The sequence below is a fragment of the Coloeus monedula genome, assembly GCF_965178545.1.
Source record: "Coloeus monedula genome assembly, chromosome: 15".
NCBI lineage: Eukaryota > Metazoa > Chordata > Aves > Passeriformes > Corvidae > Coloeus > Coloeus monedula.
This window is the reverse complement of record NC_138795.1, coordinates 12,764,647-12,776,771: the sequence shown is the minus strand read 5'-3', so window position 1 is coordinate 12,776,771 and position 12,125 is coordinate 12,764,647. Positions and strand designations below refer to the sequence as shown.

Genomic DNA, 12,125 nt, shown 5'->3' with positions numbered 1-12,125 from the left:
GTCGGTGGTGCGCGTGCGTGGGGTGGGCGCTCCCGGCGGGCCGGGCCGGGAGCGGGGCCGGGATCGCGGAGCCGGGATCGCGGAGCCGGGATCGCGGAGCCGGGATCGCGGAGCCGGGGCGGGACGGGCCGCTGTGCGGGACTGTCTGTGCGGTTCGGTGCGGATCGCCGAGCGGAGCGCTGCGGTCGTGTCCCATGTCGGCTCCGTTCGAGGAGCGCAGCGGGGTGGTGCCCTGCGGAACGCCCTGGGGCCGCTGGTACCAGACGCTGGAGGAGGTGTTCATCGAGGTGCGCGTCCCGCCGGGCACCCGTGCCAAGGACGTGCGCTGCAGCCTGCGGAGCCGGCACATCGCGCTGGCCGTGCGCGGGCAGGAGCTGCTGCAGGTACCGCGGGCAGCCCGGGGGGAACGGGTCGGCGGCCGCGCTCGACGCGGAGGCCGCGAGGCGCCGGGGGGTCACGGGCTCAGTTCGGTTATAAAATACCTTTGAAATCATCGAGTCCAGCCTATGAGCGACTGTGTCAGCCGACCGTGGGCTTTCCTTAAACAAAGTCCCCTCCAGGGACTGTGACTCCGCCACCTCCCTGGGCAGCCCGATCCAATGTCTAATCACACTTTTCTGTGAAATTTCTTCCTGATGTCCAACCCAGACTTGCCTTGGCACAGCTTAGACTGTGTCGTCTTGTGCTGTCATTAGTCGCCTGGGAGAAGGTTTGCACACCTGGTGCCCTGTGGTGGCTGTTCTTTATCCCAGGTTTGACATTAAAAATGACATTCCTTGGAAAACCTGCACGAGGTTTTTCAGATAGTGCATGTACTCCAGTACATGGAAAGAGAGCTGGAGAGGGAGTTCTTACATGTAGTGATGGGACAAGGGGGAAGGGCTTTAAATAGTCAGAAGACAGTGTTATACTGGATGTTAGGAAGAAATGAGTGAAGCCCTGGCACAGGTTCCCCAGAGGAGCTGTGGATGCCCCATCTCTGGAAGTGTTCAAGGCTGGGTTGGGCAGAGCTTGGAACAACCTGGGATAGTGGAAGGTGTCCTGGCCCATGGCAGGGAGCTGGAATGAGATGAACTTCAAGGTCCCTTCCAACCCAAACCATTCTGTGATTCTATGAAAAATAAAGATACAAATTCACATGGATTTTAACGTGGATGTGGGCAGCATTTCAGTGCACAGCTTAATTGCTCCAGAAAGCCAAAAAAAAACCCCAGCCTAAAGACAGATTTACTTTCACATTTATAATGAACTGCTCATACTGTCTGTATCCTGCACCAGAGCTAAATGTTACTCCTGGCAAAAACACTTGCATTTTCATGACAAGAGTATTAAAAATGGCATTACCTGCTGAGAAACACAAGCCTTTTCAATGACTCCAGATACTGAAACAATGACAGATATTAAATGCTTCATTTTTTTAAAAATTGCATAACAAGCAATTATATTCTTTGACAAGGCTATATGCAAGTCTGTATTTGTAGGGCCAGATCACTCTGTTCATTTTCAGCAGAATAGAAGGTGGTTAAGTTGTGAGTAAAACTTCATAACAATGTGAACTAGATGCTGAAAACGCTTTACTGATTTTTAATATTGTACCTATTTTGCAGGGTAAGCTTTTTGACTCTACAGTAACTGATGAAGGAACATGGACCTTAGGTAATAACCTACATCTGAAGTGATATAAAGGCAGTAAAACTTTCCAATAGACACTGCAGAATAGTTTACCCCCTCTTTATCAGTGGAAAAGATTACTTTCTTCCCTGTTCATAACTTTGTAAAAAGGCAATCATTATTGCAGGATTAAGGAACTGAGGTATTACAAAAGCACTTGAGACTAAGGTTAATGAGAAAATGCCACATCCTGGAAGGTCATAATCGATGCGTTACAAACATCTTCATATAGTGAGAAGTTTTTTGCAAATCTTCATTTAAAGGTAAACAGTTACGGTACAGTTGTGTGGCCTATGAATCTCCATAATTATTACTTTTTATGCATTACATTTTTTGAATGAGTGTCAAAATCTACAGTGCAAGAGAATCAGAAAGAAATTTAAAAATCACACTAAGGTGTATATATATAATGAGGAAAAAATGTATCTGGCCATTGTATCATAAACACTGTAAAGTATTCAGAATATTTTGGGGTTTGGCAATCATATTTATGGACTGTGCTTCTCATTGTTTTCCTATGAAGGATTTTCTTTTCCGTTCAATATTTATTTTAAATTACTAAATAATCAATCAATCCTTAAACTAGAAGTGTTAACACACATTGTGAAGTGAAGCCCAGTCTTTTTCAGTATGTGAATGATCTTCAAAATACACTTCTAATGCTGTATTTATTCACTTCAGTAGAACTAAATACCCTGCACATTTACTTTGAAACATGTTTCCAATATATTCTCTATGGGCATACACAGTTTTTAAATAATCATCTGTTCATATGTTGCTAAAACTTAGTTCTAGCTTCTGTTGGTAATAACTCTCTGTAAAGCCTGACCTCAAATTTTTCATTATTGCCTTAGCAGAGTTGTCTGTATTAATAGATTAAATCTTTTCTCTGTTGTGAACCTCTCCAAGAAGTTACTCTATGTTTGCAATAGAAGTACTTACGATCTGTGTTTTAATCCCTTAAAACAGCTTCAGCATTTCACAGGCCAGAAGGGGAGAGATGACAGTACAGGCTGTCTTTGCTTTAGCCTTTTTTTTCTTATTAATGTTTATTTATTTATTTATCAAGAACCAGATTGGCATTGGCATTAAGAATTTAAATTACTTCACATCTTGTGCTTGTTAATGGTGAATTCACCAAACCAAGAAAAGAACCAGCACGTAGGACTGAGTTTAAAGGTTGTTCTATGTTTTTTCATTCAACAGAAGACAGGCAGCTGATACGAATTGTTCTAATGAAGACAAATAGAGACGCTGGAAATTGTTGGACATCTCTGTTAGAAAATGAATATGCTGCTGATCCTTGGGTGCAGGACCAGATGCAAAGGAAACTTACACTGGAGCGATTCCAAAGAGAAGTAAGTTAAAGGACCATAATTACTCCTTATATTTTTTGTTAGCACACAGAGGTTATGGCCAGGAAAGCTGAGCAAATGCAATGGAAATACATGATTTAGTTCAATATCTATAAAATGCTTACAAGGTTTTATTACTGGGCTTTGAAGAGATTATTCTGTCTGCACTCTGTCCGTAAGGTTTGTGAAAAGTTCAGGTGAGTTTAGAGGCTATTGCTGTTTTACTTCATCTTCCTAACAAGTCTTCACTTTTTAGGCTACACACAACTTCTACTATTATCTAGAATTATGACATAGCCATATTTACAGTAAAGTTTGAACATCAAACTACTGGATATGCTTGTTTATAACGTAAGATGGAGTAGAATAGTTAGCTGGGAAAGGTGTTTCCTTGTGCTTTCACTAAAAGTGCTTAAATTGTTTTGCTATACCTTTAGCAGACAACTATTCCTGTACGTCTGCAGAGTTGTAGAATTACATCATTTTACTTAGCAGCTGAATCAGCACGCTATGTACTGCAAAAGAGAACAGCAGTTTTATGAACCTTGTTATCCATCAGGGCATGTATGTAGATTTTCAAAAGGCAATTCCAAAGGACACCAAAAGCCAGATCTCTTAAACTTTCCGTAATACTTCTTTTCTGGGAGATCTGCTTGCGAAGTCAAGAACAGCATTATAAAGTCACTTCAGCAGTAGGCAACCAAACTATGGCAATTCAAAGTTTGTTGACACATTTTCCGAGAATTTCAGTGCTGTGATAAATGTATGACAAGTTGGTTGTTACATGTTCTTGTTAACAATGGCAGAATATTAACAAGAAGCATTTTAGGGTTTTTGTTTGTGGGCTGAGATTTTTTAAAGCATTTTTATTCTAAACAATTTTTAATTTTACCTCCATCAGAACCCTGGATTTGACTTCAGTGGGGCAGAAATTTCTGGAAACTACAGCAAAGGAGGACCAGACTTTTCTAGTCTTGAAAAGTAAACTTTTTGTATGTGATGCTTTAGGCAAATTACATTTTACGGTTAAGGACTGGAATCATGTAACTATTGAAGACTTCAGTGATCTCTTCAATGGATTGTTGACAAAAGTAATTATTTCAGTGAAGAGAAAGAAGATCTTTTCCAGCAGAATGAAGACAAAATGTTACCAGCTGATTTATAAGCTGTGCTAACTAAGGCACAAACTATAGAGGAAGGTGTACATAAAAAAGTAACGTCTTTAAGCAGAATGTTTTGCTTGGGTGGTTTTTTTTTTTAGGAACACCATAGTAAACCAATCAGTTATAAATCTGCCACTTGTCTTTATGCAAGGATATCTTATTCATGCTTATCTACACTTGGGAAGGCATCTCCGCATGCACCAGGCTGGGGATGATCTGCTGGAGGACAGCTCTGTGGAGAAGGACCTTGGGGTCCTGGTGGACATTGAGCTGTCCCTGAGCCAGCAGTGCCCTGGGGGACAAGAAGGCCAATGGTATCCTGGGGTGAATCAAGAAGAACATTGCCAGAAGGTCAGGGAGGTGATCCTGCCCCTCTCCTCAGCCCTGGTGAGGCCACATCTGGAGTGCTGTGTCCAGTTGGGCTCCTCAGGACAGGAGGGACATGAACTCCTGGAATGAGTCCAGCAGAGGCTGTGGAGGCTGTGGAAGGGAGGACATCCCTACAAGGAAAGGCTTTGGGAGCTGGCGCTGTTCAGCCTCAAGAGGAGAAACAGCTGAGGGGACCTCATCCTTGTCTGTCCCTGTCTGCAGGGAGGGCTCAGAGCAGGGACCAGGCTCTGCTCTGTAGTGCCCAGCAACAGGACAAGAGACAATGGGCACAAACTGATGCCAAGGAAGTTCCACCTGGGCATGAGGAAGATGTTCTTCCCTGTGCAGTGACTGTGCACAGGAACAGGTTTCCCAGAGACAGTTTGGACTTACTGGGGTTAATCAAGAAATGTCTGGATGAAATCCTATGTCATGTATTCTGGGATGACCCTGCTTGAGCAGGGAGGTGGGACCAGCTGATCCCACCCATAGTCTCTTCCAGCCTGACCCATTCTGACCCATTCACTGTTGAAGAACAGATATTATAAGATACTTAACATTTTCTCATGTGGTTGTCTAGCTGCTCCTTATAAAAATAAATTGGAAAAAAAATATCCATTATATCCTACCTCCTGCCTGGAAATTTTTCTCCAGGTACAAATCATGTTTATAGGCTTCCTACTAAGATGTTTCATAACAGACAAGAAGAAAGCTACTTAGTTAAGCACATTTCAATGTTTAATTTAAAGGTACATATCTTAATATTGAGACAGGACAATGAGAATTGCACATTGCATCCTCTCCCCATAGCCTGACCACACCTTTGAATCACTTTGCACAGGTCAGCACAATGCCCAGGCAGCACTGGCAGGTGCAATACCCAGTTACACGTTTTGCAGTGCAATCACTCCCATGAGCTCATGAGAAGACTAGATTTGTCCAGTAGAGAGCTTTGGTACAGAGTCTCCTGTGACTGTGAAAGCTTGAACTAGTTTGAGATATGCAAAGAATGGTTTCCACCTCAGCTGGTACCATTACAGGAAAGGGTTGGCTGGCTAACACCTCATCCCACACTCTGATCTCTCCTTCTCCACTCCATCAGTCCATATGACAATCAGGTTTAACAGCCTGTTGCCAACAGCCCCTGCCCCACAGTGATGCAGAATTCAAGAGGACATTAGCAACACTCTCCCAGACCCTCTTTTTATCTAACATACAATAGTATTCTTATCATTCACTTCCTTGTTAGCACTAGAAGCATGATATGCCTCAAATACTGACCTGGTCTTCAGAATAAACATTAAGAGATCAGAGTTGAAGCAATCTTCAAAGTTTCTCAACTAGATTGCTCCTAAACAAAGGCCAAGATGGGCAACTAGCCCTGCTCCTACTGTACCTGTAACAATGTGCCTTTTCAGCATCAGCTTTTAGTACAGCAAAACTCTGGAAAACTAAAACCAGATTTAGGGCATGTGACCCAGTTCTTTCGCTTAGTCTTCATTAGGTATCACAAAGTTTTTACACTCTATGAGGTAACTTGTGGCATCAGTAAACCACAGCTCTTACAAAATACTGCAGTTACTGATGCTTAGTGACTGCCTTTTTTAAAGGAACACAGTAAAGTTTCTCTTTTCTCCTGCTCTGCCTACTCGACATGTTCAGTGGGTATCACATAGGCTAATGTTTAATGTGGTAGGAGGCCAGTGCCCATCCCAGCAGGAACACGTGGACACAAGGTACTGCCCAAACAGCACACCAGGTAAGCTGGCAGGTATTTGCTGTTGTCGTCAATATTGAGTGGGATTAGTCTTTCATTTCTTAACACACTGCAGCACTGCATTATTGCACGTAAGATTTTCCTAGTATTGCATACTCCCCAGAAAGTGAACCAGGTTTTAAAAATTAGTATCTAATTCAGCACCTGCAGTTACTGTAAACCAACGTTAGATTACACAAGCTGCTCTACAAACTATAAGGTGTTAAAATTCCTTGTATTGGGATTGTTATTTCACTGACTAGGAAACAAGTCTACCAAGTAAGACTGAAAACTGACACCACATACTGTTGTATTCGTCATTGAAAGAACTGGTATTTGCTGGAAGGATCTTTAGTCTGAAATGTTACATATTCTTTCCATGAGTTGAGTTCTTCATTATTAAGATCATGGTTCAGACTGTTTCTCAAATATTTGTGTGCCTGTTGACAAGGTCACAGGATGGTCTTCTTATTTTATTGTATTCCTGTAAAAAATCCCAAACCAACCAGTCAACTGAAGTGCTTTCTACAAGAGCCAAACAAAGCATGAGATCTTAATACAACAAGACAACAGGAAGACCGTGGTTATAGAAAAATGTGTAGCCTCTGGAAGTAAAGTCTAGGTAAGGAAGTAGTTCACCATTTTTGCAGAGTAAAACAGTAACTGAAGTAAAGGAATAACTGAATTACAGATTTTAGCCTTGACTAAACAGTTATACAAGTAAAACTGCATAAAACTGTCTATTAAGTGGCTTAAGTGAACAATTACAAGAAACTCATTCTAACAGGCTGGTTTTCTTCTTGGGATAGGAGCAAGGCAAGTTTTTTTTCCCCTTTTTCCCAGCTTTACTCCACATTTTAGTGTGAATGAGATAATTTGTCTGTAGAACATTTCTGCTACCACAACACACATCAGTTCTTTCTCCAATGTTCATACATTAATTAGGTTGTCACTTCTTTAGGTACAGCACTGGCTTAAGCATGAACACAAGAACAGGCCTACTACACTTATATTACATGATTCCAGGAGGTAACTATAAGGAACCTGCAGGTAGTTACAAGCTAACTTTACTTCTACATTATCAGAAGTTGATTTTACAAGATCAGAAGTTGATTTTACAAGGAGTTACCTATTATGAGGTGGTCTCTGGAATGGTAGGAAGGTGTGTTATTCTGTAGTAGCTATGTTTAAGCTGCCGAGCTGTACGTCCAGACACAATCCATTTTAATTTCTGCACATTTGGTTTGGAACACTTGCTTGAGGAATATTCCATAAGGCACTTTAACACCAGCTCCTTCCAGAAGGTCAATTCTCTGTTATTTATCTACATAACAAGACAGAATGGCATATGTTAATAACTAATTAGATCTTTACTTTATACATGTACTTTCAGCTTCTTCAACAAGACAGGCAGCCAAATATCCCAGGCCAAATGACAAAAATCCAAAAAAACCCACAAGAAAGCCACAAAAGAAACCAATTTGCCAATGCACCTGTCCCTTCCCCATTGTGTAGACCTTTCCATGTGTTTTTTTTCCATCCTCCCCTGAAATTTTATCTGCACATACCTTGGAATGTAATTGCAGAAATTCCAATGCCTCCATCAACTCCAGCAGTTTTTGTTCTTCTATCTCTAGTGCCATAATAGACAGTGCCAAGACAGAAGGCTGGAGAGAGAGAAAATGTTTTTAAACACTGCTTTGTTAAGTTTCAGCAGTTAATTTTTTTTTGAACTTTCAAGATGTTTACCTTGGCTTTAGAAAACATGATTCTGCAGTGACAGGCCTTTAGCTGTGTCTCAAGTCTCTCAAAATTAAGGTATTTTCCCCTGTAATAAAAACAGATGAGTGAATCTAGAGGAATTCAAGATTGATCAAGGCAGCATCACTCTGGAAACTCAGAGAAGCAGCAAGAATGTTAATTATCTAAACAAAGGCCTCATTTGTCCCAGAAGTTCTAGGGTTACATTCAAACAGGTGTTCAGTTTTGGCAGTCCCAATGCCAAAAATAAATCTTGTGTTACACCGGGGAGAGTTGCATTATCAAAGCAGGCTTAACAAGGAATTTCAGTGCTTACTAGCAAAAGGAATCTTTCTTGAGCCAGATTTTGCAATCTTTACAATGAGGCAATACTTCACTGCAGCATAAGTAGAGATTTATTATACCATCATTATTGAGCAAGTTTGGTTTTCGGCTCAGAGAGCAATACTCAATTTATGCAAACAATATTTAAAATTACAGTAATACTAAACCACAGATACTCACATTTATGACAATTACCAGCAAGGGGGAAAGTTTGTGGGATTTTTAAAGTATAGAAAGGTCAATTACTCAAGCAACTTCCCTGCTTATTTTTCTACATTCTACATTTCCCGATCATAGGCAGTTATAGCAAAATCAGAATCAGTTATTGTACCTTTCACAGCTTAAATTCTCATGAATGAATGAATGATAGAGCTGTAGAAATTGGAAGGCTGTTGTAGCTTTGATTTTCCAACACAATTTCTCCAATATGATTTTCTCCATTCTCATCATATCTGAAACAGTGAACCTATACTGGCTTATTCGAATTAAGTCAGTGGCTAAGGGCACATTTCTCTCTTCTTCTGATGCCTTCACAGCCAAGTAGAAGCAGCTGAGTCCAACACAGCCCAAGTGTTTAGGCTGTACCTAAAGAAAAGTGAACTGTTGTTATTTTCAAAAAAGTAGGCCTCTGATCAGCTATTACCACATGATGTATCAAACTGTAGGCACAGATCTATTTCAGGAAAAAGTTATTTGGGGGGGGGGGGCGGGGGGTTGTTTTGTGTTTTGGAGATTGAAAACTAAGTCTTTCATCATATATTCTTATATTTATTTAATCAAACCAGAAAACAGTCCCACACCGTTAAGTTGCATCTCATTCATCTAAAAAGCAAGACTGCAGAGCAATTTTGATTGAGGTAGAACTGGTTTGCTAATGAGGTTCTAAAACAGCCTAATAAGAACCTTTTAGGACTTAGTATGTTGTACATACTAGGTGATAGTGAAAAATGGGGATTTCTAACTCTTTTTTAAGTATATATATGTACACGTGTATATATTAATTGTCTTATTTAATCCATAGACAATGCAGTCCCCATTTTTACTGCTTATTCTGGATTCAGAAGTCTTTGAAATCATCATTTTCCCATCCATTTCATCTAGCTTTCTCATTTTTGCCTGAACACACAAGGAAAACAAGCTTTTGTTCTTGTCCAAATTGTACAGTGTAAATCCTATCTTGTTAGACAATTAAAAACGGCCCGGTCAGCATGTCACATCTGCACGGGAGAATGGAGTGCTAACTAATGTTTGACCAGATTTTAAGTGTTCGACAGCATCTTGATATACACAAGGCTTATTGACAGGTGGAAAAGGCAGTTAAGAAGAAGTAATTTAAGATGTTCTTGTATCTATGCAACAGGACAGGCAGTCTGTCTTGGTCTAACTCGTAAACACGTCCTGTGTTTCCCAGCCCCCGGGCATCCTTTAGTTCTTCCTTCTCCAGAGGAAACACCTTTCTTAACAATACCAAAATCTGAACGGAGAACACCAATTTTTAATTGTGCAATCAAGAATCTCTGGAACGAGCTTAACCTTTTTCTAAACCCAAGACATTCTAGCTTCGAAGAGGAACTAGGCTGGCAGCTTATACTATAAAAAGCCTTACCTTCATTTTTGATAAGAATCTATCTAAGAAATTCACAGCTAACGAGAACGTCTCCGTGTGGAAGCCAAAGAACTGAGTTAAACTGAGGAGATCTTTCACTTCGAAGTCTCGCAGCCGTGCGGTCATTCGCAGGCCATTGTCGTGGGCAGCCTCGAGCAGCCTGAGGCCGGCGGCCCGGGGCTGAGCCCGCAGCTCCAGCTCCAGCATTGCGGGGAGCTGGAGCAACAGGTCCCGAGCCTCGCCGCTCGCCAGGGTATCGATCATCTGCCACGAGAAACAACGCCAGCCAATCAAACAGCTAAAACGCGGAAAACTCACCAAAACCCTCACAAACTCTACAGCCAAGATGCAGCAGCCCGGGCACACGCACGGAGCGCCCCAGCCCCGAGGCACCCCCGGCCCCGCAGCCCAGATTGTGCGGGGCACGGAGGGGCCACGCAGGCGGCGCCTCCCGGGACATGCCCGGGCCTGTCCCACGCTGCCGCAGGGCTCTGCCGGCGGACGAGCGACGCGCGCGCTCCGCCGTGGGATGCGGGGACAGAGGGACAACGCCCACGCCACGGAACGGACGGGAGGGGACGGGACGGACACGGCACGGGGAACCCAACCGCGCAGCCGGCGGGACGGGAGCCGGCCTCGCGCCCTTACCTTGTCTGTGCAGCCCCGCTCCCTGCCCGAGAGGGGAGGGCCGGGCAGGCCGGAGTGTCCAGAGCGGGGCCAGAGTGTCCGGAGCGGGGCCGGGCGGTCAATGCCGGGCACCGTCCGGCCCCGCGGAACCTGCGCGCGCCGCGAGCCTGCGAGCTGCCGCCCCGCCCGCGCAGTGGCGCCCTCTGGCGGCCCCACCGCGCCAGGCCCCGCCCCCCGCCTGCTCCTGAGGCGGCCGTGCGTCTGTGCTTCCATGGCCCGTGGCCGGGAGCGTGCGGGCTCGGGGCGTGCGGGGCCGGGAGCGTGCGGGCTCGGGAGCGTGCGGGCTCGGGGCGTGCGGGGCCGTGTTCCTGCCGGAACCAGCCCGACCGCCTTCTGCCCCCAGCGTGAGGCCCGCACCCCCCGGTAAGGCCCGGCTCCGCCGCTCCCGTCCCAGGCCGCTGTGACAGTCTAGTTCGTTGGGGCGCTGGGAGTTCCCCGAGCGTGCACCCACCTCTGGCACAAATGGCATTTAAAGTATAAATGGCTTCTAAACTCTTGCGATGGCTCCTGGCTGGGTTTCCAGGCCAGGGCAGATGTTGTCCCCCGGGCTGAAGGCTGGCAGGGTTCGGTGCGTTACTGCTCTCACCTCCGGCACAGCTTAAACCTCTCAGGTACAAGGCACTAAAGGGTTCATGTCTTTAATGCTTTCGAGTCCCCCGATATATTTTGGTATATTAATGGAAGGTGAGATTGTCACCAAAACTGCGGGAAAAACAAAAACCTTCTAACAACATTTTTACTGTTGGAGAATCAAGGCATTACTTTATTCTGGCCATCATGTTGTTCTGGCCAGGATGTGCAACAGAAATAATTTCAATCCACACATAGCCCGGGCGTGCAGAGAAAATCACTCCATGACCCATCCAACACTCAAACCAGCATTGAAAACTATTCCAGGAGCTGAAAATATTCCCCTCCTGAACAGACTTTAGGCAAGTAAAGGAAATCGCTTAGTGTAAAGTGCTTCTGTTTTGGGCATGCTTGCAGCCCAAGGCATTTATTTATTTAATAAATGTTCCAAAGTGATTACCAGTTCCTTAAAAAGACTGAACCTTGGCTGAAGAATCCATTTTGCAGACCTTTACGATCGTATTTCAATGGGTTTAAGGTACTTAAGTTTTTTTCTTAGAGGTGTTATTTCTACTTCAGCCTAAAACTTGCAAGATATCTTGTGAGGGTTACTGTGAATTGCTTGAAAGGCTTAAAATTCTCTTTGAGGAGTGAACCGACCTTTTCTGAAAAAGAAAGGTTTATAGGAAGGCAAACCTGTTAGCTGTATTTGATCTTTTCCATCTTTAAAGAAAATACATGTTTGTATGTCACTAATACATGAAGTGATACACACCTCTAAACTGGTTTTATCAGTACTGATACAGATATTGAACACATACACATCTTGCTGATAGGAGGAAGTATTCTTCATCTCAGGAGGG

The 12,125-nt window shown here is 43.7% G+C and overlaps 2 protein-coding genes across 2 annotated transcripts; one reads left to right on the top strand and one right to left on the bottom strand.

Moving 5' to 3' along the window:
* Window positions 1-39: 39 nt before the first annotated feature.
* NUDCD2 (NudC domain containing 2) lies at window positions 40-4,258 on the top strand. The gene is made up of 4 exons (XM_082291746.1): window positions 40-383; window positions 1,608-1,656; window positions 2,878-3,029; window positions 3,928-4,258. Exons 1-4 carry the CDS (start codon window positions 195-197, stop codon window positions 4,009-4,011), a joined length of 474 nt encoding a protein of 157 aa, XP_082147872.1. The 5' UTR covers window positions 40-194; the 3' UTR covers window positions 4,012-4,258.
* A 1,020-nt stretch (window positions 4,259-5,278) lies between these two features.
* Window positions 5,279-10,805, bottom strand: CCNG1 (cyclin G1). Its single transcript, XM_082291393.1, has 7 exons — window positions 10,654-10,805; window positions 10,006-10,269; window positions 8,731-8,984; window positions 8,064-8,142; window positions 7,883-7,981; window positions 7,444-7,638; window positions 5,279-6,798 (listed from the first exon to the last, which is right to left on the bottom strand). Exons 2-6 carry the CDS (start codon window positions 10,267-10,269, stop codon window positions 7,447-7,449), a joined length of 888 nt encoding a protein of 295 aa, XP_082147519.1. The 5' UTR covers window positions 10,654-10,805; the 3' UTR covers window positions 5,279-6,798; window positions 7,444-7,446.
* Between the last annotated feature and the right edge of the window lie 1,320 nt (window positions 10,806-12,125).

Excerpts from the sequence above, each read along its gene's own strand:
- NUDCD2 (XM_082291746.1), top strand. The coding sequence starts at position 195 with ATGTCGGCTCCGTTCGAGGAGCGCAGCGGGGTGGTGCCCTGCGGAACG. Across the intron at positions 1,657-2,877 it reads TGAAGGAACATGGACCTTAG|AAGACAGGCAGCTGATACGA; the intron begins GTAATAACCTAC and ends TTCATTCAACAG. Across the intron at positions 3,030-3,927 it reads TGGAGCGATTCCAAAGAGAA|AACCCTGGATTTGACTTCAG; the intron begins GTAAGTTAAAGG and ends TACCTCCATCAG.
- CCNG1 (XM_082291393.1), bottom strand. The coding sequence starts at position 10,269 with ATGATCGATACCCTGGCGAGCGGCGAGGCTCGGGACCTGTTGCTCCAG. Across the intron at positions 8,985-10,005 it reads GATTCTTATCAAAAATGAAG|GTACAGCCTAAACACTTGGG; the intron begins GTAAGGCTTTTT and ends ACTTTTCTTTAG. Across the intron at positions 7,639-7,882 it reads TTCTGCAATTACATTCCAAG|ATAAATAACAGAGAATTGAC; the intron begins GTATGTGCAGAT and ends CTTGTTATGTAG.